The sequence below is a fragment of the Etheostoma cragini genome, chromosome 19 (genome assembly GCF_013103735.1).
Source record: "Etheostoma cragini isolate CJK2018 chromosome 19, CSU_Ecrag_1.0, whole genome shotgun sequence".
NCBI lineage: Eukaryota > Metazoa > Chordata > Actinopteri > Perciformes > Percidae > Etheostoma > Etheostoma cragini.
Genome location: NC_048425.1, coordinates 8,885,168 through 8,911,993, shown reverse-complemented (window position 1 = coordinate 8,911,993; position 26,826 = coordinate 8,885,168). Strand labels below are relative to the sequence as shown.

General features: G+C 40.8%; 1 protein-coding gene across 1 annotated transcript; it reads left to right on the top strand.

Moving 5' to 3' along the window:
- On the top strand, window positions 1–24,876 carry ache (acetylcholinesterase). The gene is made up of 9 exons (XM_034856755.1): window positions 1–196; window positions 17,207–17,725; window positions 18,091–18,314; window positions 18,717–18,977; window positions 20,666–20,888; window positions 21,528–21,761; window positions 22,750–22,942; window positions 23,137–23,315; window positions 23,744–24,876. The coding sequence occupies exons 2-9, from the start codon at window positions 17,293–17,295 to the stop codon at window positions 23,863–23,865; spliced, it is 1,869 nt and encodes a 622-aa protein (XP_034712646.1). The 5' UTR covers window positions 1–196; window positions 17,207–17,292; the 3' UTR covers window positions 23,866–24,876.
- The last annotated feature ends 1,950 nt before the right edge of the window (window positions 24,877–26,826 follow it).

The following is a 26,826-nucleotide window of genomic DNA, read 5'->3' as shown; positions in this document are numbered from 1 at the left end:
CCCCCTACCGTCACTGCCTCGGTCTGGCGAGCGAATGTTCAGTCAGCGCGCTGCTGCTGGGAGGAGGCATTACCGACATTTCGCCTATGACAGCCGACCGGCATTTCGCCCAGGAAACATTTTCACACTTTCCCAGCAGAGCGAGAAAAGGAAGAAATAAGTCGTAGGCTCGGGTTTGCACCGCAGGTCTATCCAGGTAAGACAAGAACACCGAGCGTTTACTGAATTTCAACAGTACTTAAGTCACTATTTGCTTCCATCCAGTCTGTACACCGCGAACCCATGCAAACACATGTAGCTTGTGCAGATTTAACACTGTGTCTCGCGCATGACTGACGTGATGCCCTTTAATCTTTGCTACATCAACGGTAGCCATGGTTACTAGCCATTTCCCCGGCTCCACAGAACCATGCAGTACCAGCTCAGACTCTACGTGCGGTGCTCCAACATGGATAGCGCCACGCCAAATTCTAATGAATTTACTGACTATTTAAGGTTACCTCGCGTATCAGCGAATTTACAAAGCTCATGGAATATGGCTGGATATCAACTCTAAATCGATAGGAGTGTGTCTTATCGGCTACAGATAGCCTCTGAAAAACAATTAGTTCGAGTCAAACTGTCTAATAACTAAGCTAGCAGGCGAACGTCTTGTAAAATTGCATTTAGTGCCACACATACGTGCCAATGAGGGCCATTAAGTTGTTGAAATAATTAATTTCCCTGTGCGACATAGGCTACTGTTAGCTAGGCTATATGGGATATGGGTTATAGCCGGAGGAGAGTGCTCGGGGGAAATTGACGTGTGACGCCGATGGAGAGACGCATGTGGCTGCTGTGTGTGTTGATGGTGTCTTCTTTCGTGACACACGTACACCTTTGCTGTCTCCATTTCATTACCTGGAGAAAAAAAATCAGCATGTTGTTGGTAGTTAGATGCTTTAATACTGAGACGCCTTTAATCCAATACATTTATAACAATATTGTGTGTGTATGTATGTATGTATGTGTGTATCTACATATGTGTGTGTGTGTGTGTTCTGTCTAAACATTAACATCATCACCAAGCGTTTTGTTTTAAACCAATGGCAATAGTGTTGCTTGAGGACGTTATTATTACAGATAGAGAGATTTTGCAAACAGCCAACCTGTAGTAGGATACTGTAGCCTATATTATGACAATTATCTCATTAAAGAAGCCATGTTCTCTCAAATTGCATATCAATCTCTCAAACGCCCAAACAGCTCTGTCTGTTGTGGCAGATCAGACCTGTGTTGCATATTGCATAACAGCCCGGGCTTTATGTTGTCAGTGGACAGGTAACCTATACAGAGAGGCTAGTTGATGATATATCAGTGTTTCCGTTTTGTGGAGTTAAAAGAAAAATTCTCTCCTTCCACTCCGCTGCTGTTGCTGCAGTCCACTGTAGCCTTGATTTATTGCTTCTGTAAGTCATAACAGTTAATGCAGTCTTGGCAGCTGGCAATGCACATGCCTTATCTGCATTCTCACTGGGGTGACTGCCAAAGTGTAATCAATGCTGCGGGTTTTTTCTCATTTATTAGAGTTGAATTTGCATGTAGTTTCTGTACAAGAGATAATATCTTTAAGTGAATTCTGACTCTGCATTTTTGCCCTCTAGAAAGCAGTTCCACTCTGTGGTTCTCTGTTATGCTGCTTTGCTAGTACGACAAGCTAAGATGTAGGGCTGGGCAATATATAGATATCATAACCACATCAATATGTGAGGCTAGATATTGTCTTAAATGTTTGACATCGTGATGTGACACAAGTATTGTCCTTTCCTGGTTTTAAAGGTTCATTACGTTAAAGTGATGTCATTTTTTTGAACTCACCTTACTTCTAGCCAAGGGCGTAACTGTGGGCTTAACATTTGGGGGGGGGGGGAGATCTCCACTTTGAGTAAAATTGAAATTTTGAGCATCAAACACTTAATTTCCTGTTGAATTTTTTTCAGCAACCATTTATTGTGCAAATGTTTCTATTCATGTAAAGGAAATAAGGTTTGTTTCGGGTGGGTTGCACTGGCCAGTTTTGATTATTGGGGGGTTGTAACCCCCTCCACCCCCCCTGTAAATTAAGCCTATGCTTCTACCATTGTATTTGCCTGTAACCACTTTATCATTTACTACGTTGACATGCATATAATATTCCGGTGTTTGCCCTTATTCCAAAAAAGACGATATTCCGACTAAGCTGTTTACATGGCTAATGAAAGTGAGTATTCCACTAATATTCTCGTTTAAATATGTAGGCCTGCAAGATAAGATTAAAAACAATAAATAATCATTTTAAAAGTTTTCCAGCAGTGGCCGACGTTTGTTGGGCCCACAAACGCCCTCGTTGGCGAAGCGACATGTACGCATATCCCACAAAAAAACGTTGATATCCAAGTCTTTGATAATGTTTCAAAGTAGCTGTGTTTTTCCTTCTTTTTGGGTCTGCAGCCTTGCAAACTGTTGGTTGGTTGGTTTGTGTACTGCAACCATGGCAACGCACAGAGCTGCCAATAAGCCGTAAACAAGCAAGACGCCGTGAACTGCGTCAAAAAACCCATTGATAAGCATATTCCGAATGCGCTCTATACATGTCAAAATAATGCTTCTAAAACCTGTGCAATATTCCACATGTCTTAATCAGTAAATGTTATATTCAGAAAAAGGCCTTATTTGGAATATCCAACCGGAATGTGCGGTCTACATGAGCTGTAAACTGCATTATGAGGGACAGACATTTGCGAATGTAGCATTATCAGTGCCATGGCCAACCCGCAGAAAGCGCACGCAGTGACACCTCGGTCTACGTCGTATCTACCAAAGCTCCAGGTCATTGGTTAATCACTGCCTTTCTCCGCCCATTATACCGTAAATTGCGTGCATTTAAAAGCGCAATTGAATGGCCGATGTCTAAGAAATCCTGCTTGATGCGTGTTATTTTGTGGGGAATGTCAATGGTGGGGGAAATGTGTGTGTGTGCGCTGTAGCAAAGCGTTAAGTACTTGTGCTATGATACAACTGAGTGCAGGCTGCGATATTCCCACTGCTGATGCTAGGACTGTTTGAAATGATCCTGTTGCCAATATTGTATGTTTTTATGTAATGCATTGAGGAGTTTAACAACTGCTGGAATGGAATTTGAATGCCTAGTCAGAGATTCAATGTCATCCTACTAACTGTAATATTGCATGGCTGCTTAATCTGTAACGCTTAATGATTGAAGTGAAAAAGAGTGATCCCTGTGACAAAAATCCTTTCATCTTGTCTCCTTGGCCTGTCTTCGTATTTCTGCTGACATTTCACCAGGAGGCATGTGCAAGGAAACCTGCTTGCGGCTGGTTTACACCTGCTTTTAAGAGAATTGGAGAATAGAGGTGCAATGTCACAGGCGGTTTTTGTACATACCACGGATTACGTAATTAGGCACACTTCACGCTTCCCCACCCATTTCTTCATGGGAAACTCCCACTTTCCCCTTCAGTCCCACAAATGCATGTGCATGACACGGAGGAGTGAAATTTGCCATTTAACAGCTCCTGCGACAGGCAGTCTGCGCTTTTAACTCAGTGTGGCCTGTTTATACCTACCTCGCCATGCTTTAAGCGCACGTTGCGGAACAAATACACCTGAAGTCGGCCCAAAAGCGTTAGTGTGCATGTAAAGTAGTCAATGTGTTCACATAAGGATTATTTATCAAAACTCTGTTGTTGTGTTAATATTTTGTGAAAGCACCAATAGCCAACCCTACCATATTGCCGCAACATTGACATTGAGGTATTTTGGTCAAGAATAATGTGATATAAATTTTTTTTCTATATAGCCCAGCTCTTCTTACAGGATTTGGTGTGATTCTATAGTTTTATTTTTGTCAACAAAAACCATAAAAAGATTAAAACCAACAATGTTAGTCTGTCTGTCAATACTTTCTGACCTCCCTGTCTGTGACACTCAGACCCAGCATTACTTCCTACTGAAGATGTACAGTACATCTTAAACAAAGCTTAGTAATTTCCTAAAGCAGATAGACACTATTATTCAGCAAATGTTACTCAAACAGGAGGAAATGGTGCTTTGTTGAGGACTATTTTAAGCAGTGGCTCTGACTGCCTGTCTATGGCAGTGAATCCAAAGCCCAGTGGTTCCTATTGAAGAGGTAAATCTTTGAAAATGGATCATAGACATATAGTTTCCTAAAACAGCGGGGCACTGTAGTTCAAAGCAAACATCACTCAAACAGAAGGAAATTGTGCATTTGTTGTTGATTATTTTAAGCAGCAGATTGATGAGTATTTCTGGCAGCAGGACAGTCAATGCGGTCTCCGTGTCAATATGTCCAATATCTAATGTTAAATATTAGAGCGGACGTATGGCCAACGGATGTTGCGTCATATTTAAATAAACCACCAGGAGAGTCTGGTACAGCCTGACTCCTGGCAATGAAACTGAGCTCGGCTCTCTTCAAGTTTATGTTCTACATGTCCAATGGTTGGTGAGATGCTCCTAAACACATTTACATGTAGAGAAGATTTTAATTGAATTCTTTTTATTTTGGTCCTGGTGATTCTCTTTGTGGCTGGCTAAAACCTTTTTGGGGGGGCGGACAAAATTTCCTCTATGCAGGAAAAACCCTGGTGAAGTGAAAAAAAATGTCTCATGTTGCTGCTCTTTTCTATCCCTAGAGCTGTAACAATCCCAATTTTTGCTCTACAATTAATAGTCTCAGAAATAATTGCAGTTAACAATATAATTGTCTCTTTCAGTCAATTTAAAAAAAAAAAATGTTTTTATGCACTGTTTTTTCAAAGAAATAAAGTGAATTGAGTGAATCCTAGGATTTTATTTTTGGTTATATCACTGTCATGTGACCCAGATAATGTAGTGACACAAATACACAGCCTATAAGTAAACAACGCCTCTTTATTATCATAAAACATTTTTAATAACTTCCCCCCCACTTATAATTTTTGTTGCTATAAACGTGTTAAGGGTCAAGTGCCTACAACTGGCAATTGAAATTGTTAAAAAAAACTGTGGAAAAAAACTACAAAGTTACACCATAAAGAACGTTAATCTTGCGATACAAAAATGCGCCATTAAAATGGGTTTGCGTTAACGGTGTTAATAACGCATTTAACTGACAGCACTAAGAAATCTACAGTCCGGCCAATAATCACAGATAATCAGTCAGATAATTATATTTGCCATATCTAAACAAAATCAACAATTACCAGTCACACGCTTTAAGACCTTAGCCAATGTTATCAATTAATTGTAGTGAAACAAAGAAAAACAAATTAACAATTAGACAATTATTATCATCAATCATCATCAAGCTCCTGCCATCGCTCTGTTTTTGGGTCTGTTTAGTTATACGGGTTATACTTTTTCTCTTCTTTTTTTTACCCTTTTATTGTCTTCACTTTCAACCAATCCTGTTTTTTCAGAGACGATACTGATAAACATTTACCTTTTAAAATTTAAATCTACTGGTCAAAAGTCACATTTTGGAATGTTACAAACTCTAACACACACGTCTGTTTAAAAGCTTTAAGCAATTATTCAATAAAACTGAAACTTTAAAACATGATACACAGTCAAAAAACGAATGAATAAAACCCCAAATAGCTTCCTGGAAGTTAAACACGCTGCCAGTTTGATCACAGGTGTTGCAGACTGCTTACAGAGCTGTAGCGGAGCCAAAGTAGCACACTTTTTAATTAACTTTATCTGTTATCAGTAAAATACAACACTGATACAGATAATCAGCAAATCACCAAATATTGGCCTTGGGAACCAGCCAGGGGTCATAATTGGTCGATCCCTAATCGTGATATGCACTAAACACATTGATTCATCGGGCAGTGGTGGCCTAGAGATTAAAGACGAGAGCTTGTGACTCGGAGGTCGTTTGGTTCAATCCCCATACCGACAGGATAAAATCTGGTTAAAGCTGGTATGAATGTGTAACTGTGTGAATGCGACAGGTCGAATTTGTTCTCAATCAACTTACCTGGATAGATAAAGGTTCAATAAAAAAAAAAAGAGCAGACAGATCAAGCTACTGTTATAACAACTGCCTTGCTGTGATACAATGTGAAAACTTTGTGTTAGCACTTTAGGGGGCGTGTTTGATGTGCAGCGGGACTTGTAACCTGCAGAGCCTGTGGGTGGGTTAAGTGTCAGGACGAAAAGCAGGGAACAGTTTCACGTAGGAGTCGGCAGGGAAAGAAACTCAGTTTATACTGTAGCTGCATGGGCGGATTATCCATGTTACCATTCTGCCGTCATCTGGAGCCCGATGGCCTTTAAATTAGGGCTGTTTGAACGTTTTCATGTCGTCTTATTGTAATATCAACTGGCGCAATATAGACACCCAGATGGATTTGTGTAAATTGAAAGAAAACATCAGCAGAAAACTGCACTTTAAAATGTAAATGTCATTCTTTTTTTAGTGGTCCATTTTATATTTAAATCAATGTTAAATTTGTTCAGTATAAGAACTTTGGAAATGAGTTCATTAATTTTACATTCAACAAGCAGTTTGGTGTATTTTAGCAGAACACTGAAAGCAGCAGAAATGCTGGACTGAGTACACTTTAATATATGTGTCTTTATTGAATTTTGAACATTTATTTAAAAAATATTGGCCTTTACTCCAAGCATTTTGATATTTATTATTTACACTCCACACAAAAAAAATTGTTTTATTCTATTCTAGCCTGTTTCCATTTTCTATCTCTTTTAAAACTGCTTTTTAATGTTTAAGGTAAATTGTTCTGAATTGCCTTGTTGCTGAAATGTACTATATAAATAAAATTGCCTTGCCCTACAACCTTAGCCTGTCAGTCAGTCTCCAGGGCATAGATACAATTGGTGTGCCTGCCTGTCTCTGAGGAAGTGTAACGTTAACTGTAGCGTAGTGTATATCCACAAATTTTCCCTTCCAGGATTGCTCCGGTCCTGGCGGACATTCCGCGTTCTAAACTCCGGTGGATTTCTGAGGATTGTGGTTTACGGCTCCTCAGATCTCTGCAGGGTAAATCCAGACAGCTAGCTAGACTATCTGCACATTCCACCAAAACATGTTCCTTCCTGAGGCTACTTTTGCAGGGCCACCATGGCTCCGTGCGTCGCTTAGCAAAGCTTAAGACGATTGTGATTGGTTTGAAAAAATTCCAATAAACCCGAGAGCATGCACCGCAACCGCTTTCGCCTCTCCATCAATGGTATATTGCAACAAACATTGTCTACGTGGCGTTTTGAAAAATGTAACTACACTTGCAACTGCAATGTCGTGGCTCATTGTGACTGAAACAAACTGCCGAGGCAGCATAGTATCGCTCCATTGGCACCACAGCTCTGCCTGTTGATTTGGAGCACCGCTCTCTGTCAACATGCAGAGAGGACAGCTTACTCGCTTTTACTACCAACATTTTGCTCCATTAAATGTCAGACTACGGTTAAACCTGCCCATTACTGAGCCCAAACTGTTCCTTGTCATACCTGTCTCCTGTCCTGAAGAGTGCCACAGTCACTGATCACTGAAGGACTTACGCTAGGGCTAGGCAATGTAACAATATTATATCAATATTGATCTATGAGGCTAGATATTGCCTTAAGTTTTGGATATCGTGATATCGTAATATGATATGTGTTGTCTTATCCTGGCTTTAAAGCAGGGGTCAAACTCCTTTAACTAAGGGTCGCACTTGAAGAGAATCACATCAAGGGCCAGACGTGTTGAGTTTGACATGCATACATCATAAAAAGTAAAATATCTTTGACTGTAATACTGCATGTTGCTTTTTGTGGCTTTCTCCACATTGTGCAAATGTTCCACCAAAACAACCTCCTTTCTTAGACAATTTGGCAGAGCCACCCACTTCCATTGTGATCGGTTTGATCCTCCTGTTGTCCTCGGGTCAAATTTGACCTATTATAAAAAAAGTTTCTATTTTAGAGAGTTGTTTCATTCAACCAAATTGTCAAAAAAAATAACGTGTATGGTTCCATGCAACGCTCTTAACAAGTAAAATAAATGAGCAGTTCACTACTTTCATTGAATTTGGGTGTTTTATTAAATTCTCTTGCATTTGAAGAATAAAAATGAAATTTTTTTGTAAAAAAAAACAATAAAAGTGACAAAAAAATTGGTTGACGGTAAGACAACACAATGGTTAAAAAAAAATGCAAACACCCCGGAGCGTTTCTTTCTTCTATCCCAGAATGCACGTGTGGTGTAGCCAGATCCTTACTCCACAGCGCTGTGGAGATAGGTCTGGCAATGCAACACTACCAAGAATCTAGCAGAACAGGGAATCGAAAGCAGTGCTCTGTTTATTCAAATGTGTTTATAATCATCATGATCTCAATGTTGTGATTATCATTTTGACCGTACTGACTTTTCTGTCTAGTGTTTTATCCTGAGAGACACATTACTTTTGCCCGGCCCCGGTGAAACCAAATCCTCCTGTGAACTTCATACACAAATTCCTCTAGTCTAATTTGAGAAGTGACACACTTTTTCCCACTCAGTCCCCTCCACTCCGTGTCTCCCTCTGCCCTCCTCTCTTATTTCCTCACCCACTGGAACCCCTTCTTTTCTTGGGGATCACCTTCAGAAGTTGTCCCAAGTTAAAGTACGGCTGCTGGTACATTGTTGCATTTAAAGGGCATAGTTCAACATTTTGGGAAAACACCCTTATTTGCTTTTTTTAGCTCTGCCCGAGATCAATCCACTCTGTTTTCTACAGTATAGTGCAATGTTTAATGTCTGCCATTTTATTTGAGTGTCCAAATGTAAATGTATCCACAGGTCCCACAAAATTGCCCAATAGACAGTGGTGTCGATGGCATGCTCACTACACACAAGACTGAGTGTCTATTGTGTTGACTTTCGTACGTAACTTAGCCTAGGTTGGGGGTTGAGCTTGCGCCCCATGTACTAAGACTTACAGGGTTGAAAGATGTCAGACAGTGTGATATCCTGTGGATTGAGCCATTTGCAGGAATTTTGATGCAGTGCAATGCTGTTGCCAACATTTTAATCGTTTTAATTTAAGTTTATTCCAAGCTTGAGGAACTGCTCACTGTTCGATGTCAACATCTATCCTCCCACCTTAACACCTCTCACTGTTTGGCATAAATTATCTTCTCACTCTAAACAAACCACACTTCAGCTTTCATGGAAACAGATGGCAAAGGACTGAGCATCTGTCAGACTGAGTATAGCATACTGCACTGTACACGCATAGTACAAGCAAGCCTTTCACTACTCTCAGAACCCATTGACTCATCTCCAATTCAAGTCAATTTATTTATAGTATGAAATCATAATAGGAGTTATCTTAAGACACTTCACAGATAGAGAAGGTCTAGACCAGACTCTATAATTTACAAAGACCCAACAAGCAAGCATTTGGTGCGACTCTGGCGAGGGAAAAGGAAGCAGAAACCTCAGACAGGACCAGGCTCTTAGTGGGGGTCGTCTGTAGCTGCTGGTTGGGACACAGAGACACCAATACAGATACAGATTTAGAGAAATATGATTCTTAATAATCATAGCAGTTGGAAGGATGGACAATGGCAATTATAGTAACAATAGAGATAATAATAATAAATTGAATTTGTATAGCGCTTTTCCCAAGCTCAAAGTCGCTTAACAGAGTAGAGACAGTGTTTAAAAAAAAAAACTATGGATAGGCAGAACAGAAAAGATAGTGGAACTATGGCTAGACATAATAGTAGCAGCAGATCAAGGCGTAGCAGGGCATAGCAGGTTGTAGTGGGGCGTAGCAGGGAGTTGTCGGGCATGGTAGGGCGTTGCAAGGTTCCATCCTTCCCTCTCTTCTTTTTTTCCCAGCATCTTTATTCTCTCTCTACTGTATACTTCCCAGCAGCCTCACTCTCCCTCCTCTCTTTTCCCCCTTTCACTGTTGCCACGCAGCTGTCACTGCTATAAATAATTGCGATGTAAACACCCCCCTCCCTCTTTTCCTCCCCCTTTCCCTCTCTCTTACATGAGGTCCTCCCTTGATTTTTCACCAATATGGACCCCAGTGTCTGCGATTTCACCCGTTGGCTTTCAAACAGAGTTTCTGGATTTGTGCTAGGACTTATCTTTATGTTGTCAGCTGTAGGAATTGTTAGAATATAAAACAGTAGGTTCGAACAGGGCTTGGTCTGGGAGTGCTGGATGGGATGTTAACATCCACAGCAAATTTCCAAGGCAAGGTGAATTAAACTAGAGGGGGCAGTGGAAATCAGGTTGGCTGAGTCACTAATAATATGTCAATCTCTTCCTCAAGGTAAATTTTCAACCTGGACCCTATTTTCACACGCGTTGGTGTCTGAATGACTAATGTCTACACAAATCTTTGAGTTTTAAGCAAGAACGCTTTACCCAACTTGGCAACAGCAATCCAGGCTGAAATGTAATCCTATAGGGCAAATATACATTGTGAATTTCCGTCCAATAAAAGTGCTGTTTTTCTCACCAACAGCCTCCGATTATTATTCTAAGTGTCTGACAACATTATGGAAAGGATCCATAGAGATAGACCTTTTTTTTAAAGAGTAAGATCCTTTTTGTTTAACCAGAAACAGCCCGGAAATCGTCAAACCCACCAGACTCCATTTAAATAATCAGTACTTTTAGCGTGTATAGAGCCAGCATATTTCCACATGTAAATGGATAAATTAAGGGTTTATTTCAACTAAACCAGATTGGTGATTGTTGGAACAGTGGAAAGACAAACCAAAACGTTTTTTAAGAGCAGCAGCTCTCGCTTAATACTGGACAGACAAACGGTGATGTTAGATGGAAATACACAGTGGCACGATATATACTGTAGTTATAGTTCCTGAGGCGAAAGAGAACAAATGAGAAACAAGCGAGTCTGCTGTCTAGATGAACTAGGATTGCACGATATTGCGCATGATTATTGCGATATCAATTTCAATTTGATAGTCTTAAACATAAATACAAACACAAATTATTGCTTCACACACTTGCTTCTTTCGCTGTCTTTATCCTCCATTTCACTTACGCTGTCAAAGTGTCAATGTGTGACAGGGCAACTTGGCCAATAAATTATGCAAACTCTACAATTGCGCATCTCCACAAAACGAACGGAATATTGCATACTTTTTGGGACATTTTCAATATTGATATTGCACAACGTGATATTGCAAAAGTATTGAGTCGATACATCGTGCACCCCTAACAGGAAACATGGGAAAACTCCAAATTGCAAATGTTACAGTTGTGCTCTCATGCAGGCCTGTAACCCCCGATGATAATCCTTCATGTTGCCCACAGCTAAGTCTATCATCCAGAATGTGTGAGTCCACATTCTAAGAACTTAAAGATTGTCCAGTGCTACAGCAGACATGTCCCCTCTACCACTATTTCTAGCACAGTGTGGATTTGCAGCTGTGGAGGCCAGATTGTATGTGAGGAAAAATGTGGTGTTGTTTTCAGGTAAAGTATAGTCTATTGTGTCATGCAAATCCACCACAGTACAAGTGGCCAGCCGTACAAGAAAGCAGATGTCCTCCACACGCCACGAGCATGATCTGATAAAAGATGCACACAAGACTTTTACAGTTGTGTATAAATCCACAGCCTCAAAGGAAAAGAAACAACATTTTGTTACAATTCTTGGGGAAGATTTTATTCAGAATCGATAGGATTCAAAACTGATTTTCAATTGATAAATAGAAATAGATAGAAAGGGGGGGGGGGCAGGCTTGCTTGGTTCTTTCAGGGAATGATTGTAAAGATATTCAAATGATATGTTTACAGCATTTCCTCTCTAACTTGGACGTTTTGGGACCGATTGGTGGGATTGCTGTGGACAAAGTACACACAGTGATACACTGGAAAGAGCAAAAAAGGTTACACTATGTATCCATCTAATTTAAATAGCTCACGTTACTGTATTGTGTCAACAGTTAACTTCATCTAACAATTTAACCAAATAATTAATGACGTTAACGGTTCCTGGCCACCTCGCTGCCATCTCAAAAACACAGTGCTAGACATTGGTTTGTGTTGGCTTGTAAATGCGCAACAATGGCTGCAGACAGTTGTCTCCCACCTGTCAGGTTGGAGGCTTTTGTTTATGTTTTGCAATGTATGGTTGTCATAGAGAGGATTAGCTTGGAGGTACTGTAAGGGATAGGGGTGTGTGTGTGTGTGTGTGTGTGTGTGTGTGTGTGTGTGTGTGTGTGTGTGTGTTGATACTATTTCTGTGCACACTCCCTCTTAGCTGTATTAGTATGGAGAATATATTTTGGTGATGTCACCTTTCACTATCCCACACACACACACACGCATGTTGTGATTAAATTTGAAGAGGAGATTGGTTCTCTTAGTGTTTGCTGACTTACACAGAGAAAATCAGGCTTCCTTACCTAAACAAATGTCTCACAATATTAACATTACCTTACATCCACAGCAAACATCCAGCTTCAACTGCAACTGCAAAAAGTATTATTTTCATTGTCAATTATTTTCTCGATTGAACCAATTTAGTTGAAAATTGTGAAAAATTTGGATCGGTGTTTCCCAAAGCCCAAGATGATGTCCACAAATTTTGTTCACAACAAAAAGCGATTCAGTTTACTGTCACAGAGGAGAGAAGAAACTAGAAAATATTCACATTTAAGAAGCTGGAATCAGAACTTTTATTTATTTTATAAACTAATGACTCAAACTATTAAAATAGTTAAAGAATAATGTAATAGTTGACAACTAATTAGGGCTGGGTATCGCTAATGATTTCTTGAATTCGATTCCATTTCGATTTGAATAAATTTCCGATTAGATATCAAATAGATTAGGAAAATTTTAGTTACAATACCAATTTTGCTTGGGTGTAAAGGAGATTCTCAGAGAACTTATGCTGTAAATTGTACAAACAAGAGGCCGCCTTCGGACATTTTCCATTATACACCAGTTAATGTTTGCATGAGGAATTGTTGAAAGTTCTTTTAACTTAACAGGACTAACATGACAGACGATGTCAGATCACTCAAACAAAGATCGATTTTAATTGGAGAGTTGATTATTTTAACCCGGACCTACAACGAATCGATTCATCGTTGCAGCTCTCAATATATTCAGTCCAGCAACAACTTTACTCAACTTACATAGACTTTGCTGGAGACTAGTACTGATATTGTTTTTACTGCTTGTGCTCAGAATCAATTTTTCCATTAGGGAGGATTCAACAAACAAACTGCAGACGGTTACTTCCATAGAGATTATTTACGTTGACCCCATAGATGAAATGTATAAAGGTAAGAGCCTATACATTGCAGACATTCCAAACCACCAACAATACCTGCAGCAGTATGCCCCAAATGTTTATCTAAAGCGGGGATATGCATTAGTCCCAATTCAATGCACAGTCCGAGTCATGTCTCTGAAGTCTAATCTGATTGCAAGATGACGTTTTCCATATGGATCAGAAATGTCACTGCAGATGAATTGTATCCTCCTGAGTAACTAATGAGGGCGTATGCAAGCCACAGTTAGGATTAGTAGTTGAAAGCATAATATCCAACAGCATGTCAGTCCATAGCTGGGCCCAGGAGGAAACTGGAGCCCACACGGATGTTTCTTTAATTACTTTTTATTATGTGCAAGGATGGCAGAGCGCTGCAGTTTCCTCCTGGGCTCAACAACCCACTGACATCTACATTGATTTGCCCTTCTATCTATCAAGGGTTTCCGCAGGGTCTTGAAAAGTCTAACATTTCAAAATTCATAATTGTAGGCCTTGAAAAGTCTTAAATTAAAGGATTGTTCCAGGTTTTTAATCACTTCAAACAGGTCTTAATTTTCCTACACCAATGTAACGCTACCTTTAATCTAATCTAATCTAATGCTCATTGAAATGTTCCCTCCACTTTAGAATGTTTCCTTCTGTGGTGTTGTAGTTTTTTTCTGTCGCTAGTCCAAATATAATTCCAGTGTTTCCTTTAGGATATTTTTTTAGCAGTGGGGACAAGTCTGTCCAAACAACAACAACTAATAAAACACTCATGTCACTGGCTACCAACGTGACAGATTGACAGTTTAACCCAGCAATGGAAATTGTTAAAATTTGTGTGGGTAAAGGTTAATTTCAGGCCTTGTTAATAAATATATAACTAGAGAAAATAACTTATTTTTGGTTGAAGTTATTGCTTAACTTGTTCTGTTATGCACATTAAACTTTCTTTTTCCACATTCTAATCAGGACACACTTGTTGCATCTCACCAAATGCAACTCACTGTTTTTCTAAATATGATGATTATAAAAGTTTGTGACAGAAAAAGATTTCCTGCCCCCCAGCACCCTTGAACTATATTTTTCATACAGTTGCTTAGTTATAAAGTTCCATTATATGGTTCCAGTATGTGGACCTACATATCTGGTAAGTGCATTAATCCATCATACGCTGTGGCATTTACCAGGTTTCACTCTGATGCCTTTTTATAGTTCCCTCATGACCATGCACCTGTCTCAGCCTTTGTTGTTGAGCACTGAGGGGCTTTTAACATGTCTGCACACTGAAAGAAAATCCGTTCCCTCCTTCACAGTGGAAACTTGGTAACAGGGATCTCAGCACTTGCAGTAGGGTATCATTATTGCACACTGGTGTTCCTCCAAATGCGGACACAAAGTAACTCCAGCAAGATTTTGTTTTTACTCTGACAAACATCCCTCTGGCAAACGCAGTTACAATTAATTAACCTTTGCCTGGGAACGTTATTCAATCCAAAATGTGCATAAACACTACAAGTCATAGTAGATTTATTGTGTCTGAGAGCAACTCTTTGCCCTAGCAAAGCAGTTCATTTGTTTCTGTACATATTGAGGAGAAATCATAATGTTATCAATGATGAATGAGTCAAAACCTTTTCTTTTTTTTAAATCTGCGGATGGAATCAAGACAGCGGAAGATGTGAATCAGAAAGGTTTTCAAATACACACCTTGTGTAATGTAGATGAAAATTGCATCACATATCAAATAATCCAATCAGTTGGGGAATGGGCGCAGTGCAGTTTGAGCTGAGCAGCATAGAGAACCTATCTGAGTCTCAACATTGGTGTTCTCAATTACTACAAGGTACTCCATTCCACTGAGCAAATTGCATTGAGGTACAACAATGAGAGACCCAAGGGACCCCCGGCTATCTTGGCCGACTTTACTGTCTTTGGGAGGTTGTTTTTAAAGCTAGTGTGAAGATAAACTAGAGAAACCAATTCATTGGTACCAATATGTCCTGCTAGCTTGTTTTGGAAAGGGGGTAAATAACGCAAGTACTAACCATTTTTTTATAACTTGACCCCACTTTCCATTTAGAGTATTTAAGGCTTTTTAACACAGTGAGAAGTTGAAATACTGTGTTTTCTGACAACAATGCTAAAGCCACTATTTTCTTCCTTTTGAAAGTTTGTGTTATGAATTTGAAGCAGGAATGTTTACATGCAATCACAGTAATGATGTTAACAAATAAATCAGACGATAGACGGGTAATTTAGTGATATCCCTTCTTGAAATAAAATCCAGAGTCCTCTTTATCCGAGACGGAGACAAGTCTGAGACCTTCAAAAAGTGGTCTCGAGACCAAGATCGATCTTGAGTACTACGACACTGATCTGTATGTTTAGCTGGATCCATGTCATGTTATGGGATGTGATGGAACACTGGATCCTGCAGAGTTGTTCATCCAATAGCCATTACTTCTGAACATAAGCAGGAGCAGCTTGATTCCACTGTAGCACTGTCATGTTATCTGTGCTGTGGAGCAGCCAGACACCGTCAGAATGTGGTTGTCTTGGTGTTGTGTTGAATATTTAATAAGTCTTTTCTAGGAAGCCACTGCCCACCTACACAGCTACATTCACTGATAGCCTGCATTAGGGTGTGTAGACATCCAGAAGAAGCCCGACTCGCACTGACTAAATCATCCAAAAACGAGAAGAATGCCAATCCATCCATTAGATATTAATTTTAAAATTGATATCACCATGTTGTGATATAATTTTACAACACATGATCTGTTGTCCAAATGAATGATTCCAAGCAAATCGTTACATTTTAAAAAACATCAAAATTAATTGATGAATGTGTTGAGAACATAGGCTGTATAATCGATAGCGCATGTGTGACGTCACCCATTGGTTTGTGGAGATCTGTCATGAGTTGTCGAGTTTGCCGTCACAGGCGCAGCCATCTTGGTTGCGGATGTGAGGATTTTAGACGAGAGTGAGGAAGGAGCTGCTTACACTCTACGTTACACACTCTCACTGGCAATCACATCATAGACACGCTCTAAAACACTCCCTGCTTTAAAATCAACAAAACTATAATTAAAAAAATTCTGTATTGCAGAAGACTTAAAACTACCGATAGAGACTATAAACTCATTATGAAAATGTTTACTGAGCTAATAAATCAAGTGAGAAGTAGATCACTTTCTCATAGACTTCTACAGAACCGACCTCTTTTTGCAACCGCAGGTGTCACTTCTCTTTAGGACTTGAACCGGAGGCCTTGTCTATTAAAATTATACAGTCAAGAATTGTCTGACCTAATGCATCTGAGTTATAATCCATTATATAAGTAACATTTTTGTTTTCATTACTTTAGACATGATTCACATTTATTAACTTCATGGACAACCCTTTTGTATCCTGATATGTGAACACCTACCAGCGTTTCCTCCAGTAGTTTATAGTGGAGGTGCCCCACCTCACCTAAAATAAAATGTTCATAAAAACAAAAACCTCTACCAACAAGTTAAGACATTTGGGAACAATCAGGCCAGGCAGGAGCTTGCCACCTCTGCAATCAAATTTTGGGTGGTGAACCTTTCTGAATGATCCCAAGACAATGTTTCAAGATCTGGTTTAAATCTGAATAGAAAATATATGATTCCATTCAGAGATGTGTGACCAATATATTACACATGAAAAAAATAAGCATTTAGTTTTGAGTTGTCTGCCTGTCTGAACAAATCTCTGAATCTACTGTACCTTGATGACTCTTTCTACTTCCTCTGTCCTATGATCTTTTTCCTCATCTGATTTCTCCCTCCCTCTGTTCTCCGTCACTCTCCTATAGCATAATCACATTAGTCTTTCTTTCTCTCTCTCTCTCTCTCTCTCTCTCTCTCTCTCTCTCTAAGGGAAAGCAGAGAAGACCTTGCCCTCCCTGATTGGAGAGGGAATCACGACCACAGCTCCTGCTGCACAGACTGCCTTTGCCTCCATCATGCAGACTTCGCTCCTTCTCCTCCTTTCCCCAATCCTCGTCCTGTCCTTCCTCATCCCCGCCTGCTCCTCCCAGAGCGAGCTAGACCTCATTGTTCAGACGCACACCGGTCAAGTCCGCGGCATCCGCATGCCTGTGGTGGACCGAAGCTACGTCACGTCTTTCCTGGGCATCCCCTTTGCTGAGCCGCCAGTAGGGAAGCGCCGCTTCCGTCGTGCTGAGCCCAAGCGTCCGTGGACCGCGGTGTACGACGCCAACGCCTACCCCAATGCCTGCTACCAGTTTGTGGACACGTCATACCCAGGCTTCCAGGGCAGCGAGATGTGGAACCCAAACAGAGAGATGAGCGAGGACTGCCTGTACCTCAATGTCTGGGTGCCCTCCTCACCCAGACCGCACAATCTCACTGTCATGGTGTGGATCTACGGTGGAGGTACTTGGTCACGACTTATTCTCAATGAGACAAAATAGAAATCGGTTAGACATGACTCATTCTTCCAGTGAAGACAATGGGTCAGCAGTGCACCAGGTTGTACCTTGCACTCCAGCAGGGAGCATACAAGATTACTGTACTGTATATGAGATGTACTAAAAAGATTCAACAAATGTTCAGGTTATAAAGTAAAAATACAGAAAAAAATAGACAGTCCAGACCATGTAAGTGTCCTTTGTTTTCTTCTCTGACCATATCCTTGGAACACTGTCTTGGAATTATAACCACAAACAAAGCTTCTGTCTGTTTGTGGGAGATTGTTCTACAGTGGGTTAACACCACACTGTGATATTTAACATTCCCAGGGTTCTACAGTGGGTCCTCTTCTCTGGATGTGTATGATGGCCGTTACCTAGCTCACAGTGAGACGGTCATTGTGGTTTCCATGAACTACCGGATCGGTGCCTTCGGCTTCCTCGCTCTACATGGCAGCTCTGAGGCTCCCGGCAACGTGGGTCTGCTGGACCAGAGGATGGCACTGCAGTGGGTACAAGATAACATCCACTTCTTCGGCGGAAACCCCAAACAGGTTAGTTTCTCTCTGCTTTGATTTGTCCATCCCACCAGGTTCTCAAACTGGGGTACAAGTACCACTGGTGGTATGTAAGCTCCCTTTAGTGGTACGGAGATTTAATCTCTGATTATATTTTTTTAAAGAAACTAAATTAAATTAGCATTTCTTTGCCATCGTATAAGCTTGCTAACGTTACATAGTCACGTTTAGGTACGAGCTGTGATTGCAAGATAGGTCACATTAACAGTTTAAAACACGGCAATTGACTGCAAACGGGAACTATTAGGAAGAGAAGTGTAGATGAGGAGGAAAATATTTTGAGATTTTCTTGGCACATGGTGTAAAAAGTTAGAGAAACACTGGTATTCTTTCTACACAAAGAGATCATTGTGACTCTTGCTGTCTTTTACCAAACAGGTGACTATCTTTGGGGAGAGTGCCGGTGCTGCTTCAGTTGGATTCCATCTCTTGTCTCCAGACAGCCGACCAACCTTCACCAGGGCCATCCTCCAGAGCGGAGTCCCCAACTGTCCCTGGGCCTCGGTCAGCCCCGCCGAGGCCCGCAGACGGGCCACCTTGCTGGGTAAACTAGTTGGCTGCAATGGAGGCAACGACACCGAGCTGGTGGACTGTCTGCGCAGTAAACCTCCACAGGAGCTCATCGACCAGGAGTGGCAGGTAATGCAAACTCAGTCAGGAAACTGTCAGTGAAGTTCACTTCCTCTTCTTTAGGCCTTGGTGCACAAGCATCACCATACACTGAGTCAAAATAAACTAAAGCACTAAATGTGGAAAAGTCTGCCTTTGGAAATAGTCCTTACCAAATGTCCATTTTCTTCCTGTTTAAATAATGTTTGTTTAAAAACTACAATGCCCGGCTGTTTAAGGTAAGACTGAGCCTCTCTTAAAAATAAAACGATATACTTTATTTGTGATTGGTTTGTTTTTACATCTACAATAGGAAACACTGATCTTAGAGATGAGAGCCAAAGACAGATAATGGAAGTCAGAAAGTATTAAGAGATGGACTAACTCATTATTGGTTTGGGTCTTTTCATACAGTATGAATTGTTGACAATAACAAAAATAAAAAATAAAAAAAAATTAAAAAAAACAATAGGTAGAATGCCATGACACCGAAATGAATCAAATCCTCTGTCATATTGATATATATTACGATATAGTACGTTTTCTTAAAAAAACCTTCATCACATTGATGCATATCATAAACATCAGCTCTTGTGAGTCATTAGTCACTGTACACACATCAGAGTTCCAAAGTACTCAATTTTTTTCATGCAGCGGTGGACCATATAACATTATGTAAGAGCATAGGCTGTAGCAAAGAAGTAGACATAGCCACTCTGTGTCACTCATTGATTATTGGACTCCCATGTTGAAGCCTTGACTTTGGCATTTTGGCCATTGCCATCTTGGTTTTCTGGAGCCAGAAGTGACCATATTTGAATGAGAGCATGAAGCTTGGGAAGAGTGCTAAGTGAAACATTAAATTACCAGCTAATGCTACTGCTAACTAGCTTGGTTAACAAGGGGCATTCAAAATTCACGTTAACATGTTAACTTGGTTGCTAATGTTGGCTAGCAAAAAAAACAGGGCTTAAGTCAAATGTACTTATCCGAAAACAAATGAACAGTCAACTGCTTAGAGTGTCTGTTTATTGACAGGTTGCCGTGGTAGCTTCTTGTCTATCACGAGGTAGCCACACCCCTAAGGCATCCTCTGCTTCTTCGTGTATTTTACGCTAAATAGGACCATAATTTACTAATTGAACATCATGCTTTGCTAACGACTTCCAAGTAGCGATTGAGGCCATCAACTCATTGATTAGTGAGGTAATAAATTAAGTGAGAAGTAGGGTCATTTTCTCATTTTCCCCCACAGAAGCCAGCCTTTTTTGAGAATTCTTCATTAACTTTCTCCCTCCCTTTGTAGAACTTATTTTTTTTACTTCAAATATAGTAATAGTTATAATTAAATAATTTGGATTTTAAATAAATCCCTGTATCTCTTTTGCTGGTATTCTCTGCCTTGCTGCACCTGACACAACCAATTAGTCTTATGCAAATGATTGCATAATGACGTCAACAATATGCAAATGAACAGATGACATCATCTAGCTACTTTTAGCCACTTTTGGAGCTAGTGCTAGCTTCTTTATTTGGAATTGGAGTTGGCAACACTGCACCAGATGTGCGGTGTTGCAGCACATTTACCAGACCTCACAGCACAGGGGGAGACGTAAGTGAACTGTCGTGCTGGCCTGGATGCAGGAGTCTGTTGTATGTCATTTCACCTCGTCACTCAGATCAACTCAGTGATCTATTTGTCATCCTGCTCTGAGCAGGTCCTGCCGTGGTCAGCCCTCTTCCGGTTTTCATTCGTCCCTGTTGTGGATGGCGAGGTTGTGCCCGACACCCCCGAGGCCATGCTCAGCTCTGGCAACTTTAAAGACACTCAGATCCTGCTCGGGATCAACCAGGACGAAGGCTCCTACTTCCTGCTGTACGGAGCGCCGGGCTTCAGCAAGGACAACGAGAGCCTGATCTCCAGAGAAAACTTCCTGGAAGGTGAAGCTCACTCACAGCTGGAAATAATTTGTTTATATAATTGCAGAATTCAACAATTCTGTAAAGGTCACTGCACAATGACGCTTTGCTACTTGGAACGTGTATGTAGTAGATAAATGTATCTTTTAACTGGCTAAACCTACAGCGCACACACAGCGTAAGATTGTGTGTCACAGGCGAGACAGAAAGCTTTCTCACAGCTATGTGAAATGTCCACTGTCAGCTGTTATCAAAGGACGCAGGTGAGGGAAACAATTAAAGAAACTAGTCATTAAGGCATCGGTAGTTTCATTTAAAAGGAATACAGACACTTTATGATCCATGTTTGTGTAAAAGGGCCGCACACACCTACCATTAAAAATATAAAGAGGAGTCTGTCCTATTTTTACGCATTTAGAGTGGATCTCCGTGGAGAATAAGCACCACTACGCGCTTCTCTTGTGTCAGGTGTAGCTAGTTTCATTGATTATAGTGGAAGCGTATTATTAGAGTGATTTATTAGAGAGAATCATAGAAATCCCAACTATGAAATTTAAATGAAACCATTACAGGCATGATTGTGCTTTACCACATCACAGCCTCAGTTTTTCCTCTAAAATATATAATAAAGAAATTCACCTTAAAACTTCACTGTGCCAGGTGTCAAGCTGAGTGTACCACATGCTAACGATATTGGCCTGGAGGCGGTGGTGCTGCAGTACACTGACTGGATGGATGAGAATAACGGGCTGAAGAACCGCGACGCCATGGACGACATAGTGGGCGACCATAACGTCATCTGCCCACTGGCGCACTTTGCTCGCTCCTACGCCCAGCACACTGCCCTCAAGACTAACATGGGAGGAGGGATGAACAGTGGAGGAAACTCCCAAGGTAAGAAATTTGAGCGTGTGTGTTTGTGCTCATGTGTTTTGGCGTCCTTGCTTGCCAAGCTAAGCAGCAGACATTTGTGAACACACTGTCTACACCAGGGGTCATCAGCCTTGGTAGCTCAACCAAAGGCACACTGGTAATATGTGTGCAAGAAAGGGTTTTGGAAATGTTTCCATCCGCACGCCACATGGTATCTTTCACAGCCGTTGGCAGGAGCAAACCTGTTATTTACAATAGTTTGATTGACTTTTTTCTCATCCGCATTCTGCAAAGACCTGCCCTACTCTGCCTCTGATTGGCTAGTAGTGTGTGTGTGTGTGTGTGTGTGTGTGTGTGTGTGTGTGTGTGTGTGTGTGTGTGTGTGTGTGTGTGTGTGTGTGTGTGTGTGTGTGTGTGTGTGTGTGTGTGTGTGTGTGTGTGTGTGTGTGTGTGTGTGTGTGTGTGTGTGTGTGTGTGTGTGTGTGTGTGTGTGTGTGTGTGTGTGTGGGCGGGGGTCACATTCTTGAACGATAAATCTTTACGGGGCAGTTGGATTTATTCAAGCACTTTGAAAAGATTTATTAAAAGCTTCTTTCTTTACACATTTTTTGTACGGCATGATCCTTCTTTCATATTGATAGAAATAAAATCATCCATTATCCCTTTTTTCTATGTTACAAACTGTCAACTGGTCAAAATGGCAGAGTTTTGGACAGACGCTGGCTAAAGCTTTACAAATCTTGAGCATGAACTGGGGCTTTGCGCCAAGATTCACCTGTAACATTGGCAGTTGAATCAGGCCCCTTCGGTTAAAGATTTGCATTTTTGACTATTCACTACATCACTATTTACTACATCATTAAGGGGGAATCCATTCCAGCCAAAAACCTGGCGGGGACCCAGTGGGGTATCCAAAACATATGACCAGCAGCTGTAGAGGGTGTAAATGTCAAACCATTGCTGTAGACACAAAATAACCACACATCCCTTTCTCCTCTTGCTCCTCAAGGAGGGGTCTACCTTTACCTGTTTGACCACCGAGCGTCCAACCTGGCATGGCCCGAGTGGATGGGTGTGATCCACGGCTACGAGATTGAATTTGTCTTCGGCCTGCCACTGGAGAAGAGACTCAACTACACTGTAGAAGAGGAGAAACTGAGCCAACGCATGATGAAATACTGGGCCAACTTTGCACGAACTGGGTGAGGCACCTCATAGAGTGGAAAGAATTAATACACAATACGTGTCGAAGTGTTTCCCAGTACTGATGGTGCTTCGGCTGTTGAATTAGATTGCCTTAGTTTTAGCTGAGTGGACCCTAGAGATAATGTTGAAAATCCACTTTTAATCCATTTTATTTTCTTTTGTACCGCCCCCTCATGCTCCTCCCTAACAGAAATCCCAACGTGAACCATGACGGGATGGTGGAAAGCAAGAGGCGCTGGCCTGTGTTCACTGTCAGCGAGCAGAAACATATCGGGCTTAACACTGAATCGGTGAAGGTCTACAAAGGTCTGAGGAACCAGATGTGTGCTTTCTGGAACCGCTTCCTGCCACGCCTCCTCAACATCACTGGTAAACACTACTTCTAACACTGCTCAACACATGGCATCTGTACTGAATACAGGTATTTACCAGGCATTGTCCTCCCATTATAGGTCTGAAGGTGTCCCTAAAAGGCTCTTATTGTAAATTCTAAAATAAAAGCCGCTAATCAAATATAAGCTAAGTCTCACATATAGACACATAAACGGATAAAGAAAACCCCCTTCTTAAGTTATTACACAACAGTGACCAAGATACAGTATGTACTGAGCAGAATGTACATTTCCATAGGTGGTTGTCTTTATTTAAAGCTCCCATACTGTAAAAATGTTCCATGTTTGGGTTGATTATAAATCAGGTCAAGGTGATAGATAATTACTGTGGAAATATCAAAATGTTCATTTCACAGACAAATGCACACACACTAACCACTCTCTCCGATGTGTCTCTCCTCTCAGACAACATAGACGAGGCGGAGCGCCAGTGGAAGGTGGAGTTCCACCGCTGGTCCTCTTACATGATGCATTGGAAGAGCCAGTTTGACCACTACAGCAAGCAAGAGCGCTGCGCCGAGCTCTAAGAGACAAGAGGACGCCGGGTGGAGGACAGAGAGAACAAGACGTGGCCGTTTACCTCCATAGCCCTCTCAGTGAAGTCTAACTTCATTCAAAACTTTTTCTTTTCTTTTCTTCCCTGTTTCAATCCACACACAAACACAGGCGCTGTTGATCTTTATTTTTATTATTTATACTATTTATTTATGTGTTGTTGTTTTTTTCAGGAGTGTGTGAGTGTGTGAGTGTGTGAGTGTGTGAGTGTGTGAGTGTGTGTGTGTGTGTGTGTGTGTGTGTGTCTGTGGAAATGAAGGGCTATGGAGGCAAGTTGTCATCAACATGTAGGGATATTAGAAATGTCAAAGATGTGTCATTACCTCGTGTGTGTATGTGCGTGTGCATGTGAGTGTGCGTGTCCCAGTTTATCTGCAACCTCAACAGGCCCATGACACTGCACCACTGGTTTACTGTTGGCTCACTTGTCTTTTGTGTTGATCTCGAAATCTTTTGTTTTCGAACGATTCCTCTCTTTCCGACATGTCAGGGTTTTTTTTTTTTTTTTGATTCAACAACACTGTTTTTTTTTTTTTTCTGTCGAGGCCTTTTAGTCTTCTTCTTGTTCATTGTGATGACCACTATTCTCATTACTGTTCGTGTTCTGCTTCACTTTGTCTTGTGTGTTTCTCATGTGCTGGGTTACATCCATGTATTTCTGTGTGCAAAGGCTCCATGGAAAACCACTTCGTGCTAGTTTGATTAGTTGGTTTGTAAGTGTCTGACATTCAGTCTGACTGATGTGCACATCATTTACAAAAAGAGTTTTGAAATTCAAGAATTTCGAAAGTTCACTTTAGATCAGCTCGACGGGTGAACAGAAACAAGTCTTGTTAATTTGAATGGCACTCCTCAGGGTTTGCCCTTGTCAGCAGTTTAGTGCCATACCTGTCACTGTCTAATTTGCACACCAGCGCAGATAGATAGAAATAGGGCAGAGGGGGGTGAGCAGAGAAACTGAAAATGTCAACTGATAATGTAAACACCACTGCAAATGCATCACAAAGGCACAGGAAAAAACTCCACCCTTGAGTTAAAGTGAGGTTGTGTAGCTTGCGGCCTCTGTGGCTACAAGGGATGACTGAAGGATGATGGTTAATGAAGTGACTTGGACGATTAATCGATTAACAAAATAGTTGGTTGCAGCTCCGCTCCTAAATCTGCTGATATTAGCTACCACAAGCTAGTGGCCATGCCAGAGCAAGTAAGGGCCTTTATCACACCTATAGTTTGTTTGCTCTGGTCTGAATAACTTTCCCCTTGGTTGGGTTTCATTTCACACCTGGAAAAATCCAAGCGTACCATAATGCGTGATTGCAAATCCCACTAGAACGTTCACTCCTCTTATTGGTCGGATGTGTCTGGGGCGGGAGCAAGACAGTAAATACAGCATGAAGGTCCTGTGTGCACTAGTACTTATTTCTTGCATCTCCATGGTCAAACCAGCTCATTTTATTTAAATGATGCTCTTGGGGGGATCACTTGAATTGTTGGGTCTTATTTATTATAGGGTGTGGTCTAGACTTACTCTATCTCAAATGTTTTGAGATAACTGTCAATACTATAGAATAGTATAGATATTATTAGTATAATAGAATTATATGAAGGATTTAATATATATAAGATGCAGTTGGATGGTAGGGTTCAGAACGGCACTGTGGCAACAAGATAATGAATCCCTTACATTTAAATACGCCAAACATAATGTCAAACTATTAATCTGTGATGCTATTTCCTTTTGTAACATTACCAGTAATTAAAAGATTCCAGGTTTAGTGTATATTCGTACTACATTTTGACAAAGTTTTATATTACAGTGACAGTGAATCTGTTCCTAGAGGCGGGGACGAGGGATAAAGCAGCCTTCTCTCTAGACTTATTCGTCCTTCAAAAAGCTAAAGTAAACTCTCTTAAATATACAGTGTAACATGTTCGTGTGAACATGTGTGTGTGTGTGTTTACGTGTGATTCTTTCAATCCAAACCGTATTGGTTAGATGTAAGAAGTGGGAGCAGAACCGTAGCTGTGAGGTCACTAGGCCTGGGTCTCGCCACGGAGTTCCTGAATCGATTTGATTTCGATTCACTAGGTCCAAGAATTGATTAAGTAGTGATTCGATATGGGATATTTCATTTAATGTAACCAATTTTTTGTTATGACCCCAATAACTTCACTCTAGCTTTAAAAACTGAGCATGCGTGTGTGTGTGCGCGCACGTGTGCGTGTGTGTGGTCCACTCAGTGTCGTGTACAGCTGCGGTGTATCTTATTAACATTTCTCGCCTCTGTTCTTTTCAATCCTTGCTGCTTTAGCTCTCCTTCCCATTTGTTTTCCTTTCACTCCTTTTTTTATTCCTCCTCACATCTCCCCTCTCTCTTTCTTTCTTTTTCCCTTCATTGGATGTTTTTTGCACCAACTGCTAGGGGTGGGAATCACCAGAGGCCCTATGATATGATATGATGATATGTAAGCCACAATACACCATTATCCTGAGACTTCTGTGACGGTACTCTAATGGAAGCAAAGTAATTCTTTCGTATAAGTCACAATGTTTATGTCATGATATATTGTTTAAGTCACAGTATTATTTTTTAAGTCACCATACAATATTACTATTTATGTCACGATAGGATATTAAACAATTTATTACCTTTTATGCCATTTTCGAATTATGTCTCCAAAGGGCAACATAGTATCTTTCTCCCAGTTACCCCTGCTAACCTCACAAGAAGAAAAAAAAACTCAACTGCACCATCTAGTGGACCAAAAAAGACATAGATTTCATTATTCTGGTACCAAAAAGTAAAATCCCCATGTGCAATTTATCTAATAAAAGATCGATACTTGGCGTCCGTGTATCGATACAGTATTGCAATGGGAAATATTGTAATACTATGCTTGTAACACTTTTCTCTCCTTCCCATCCTCCATCC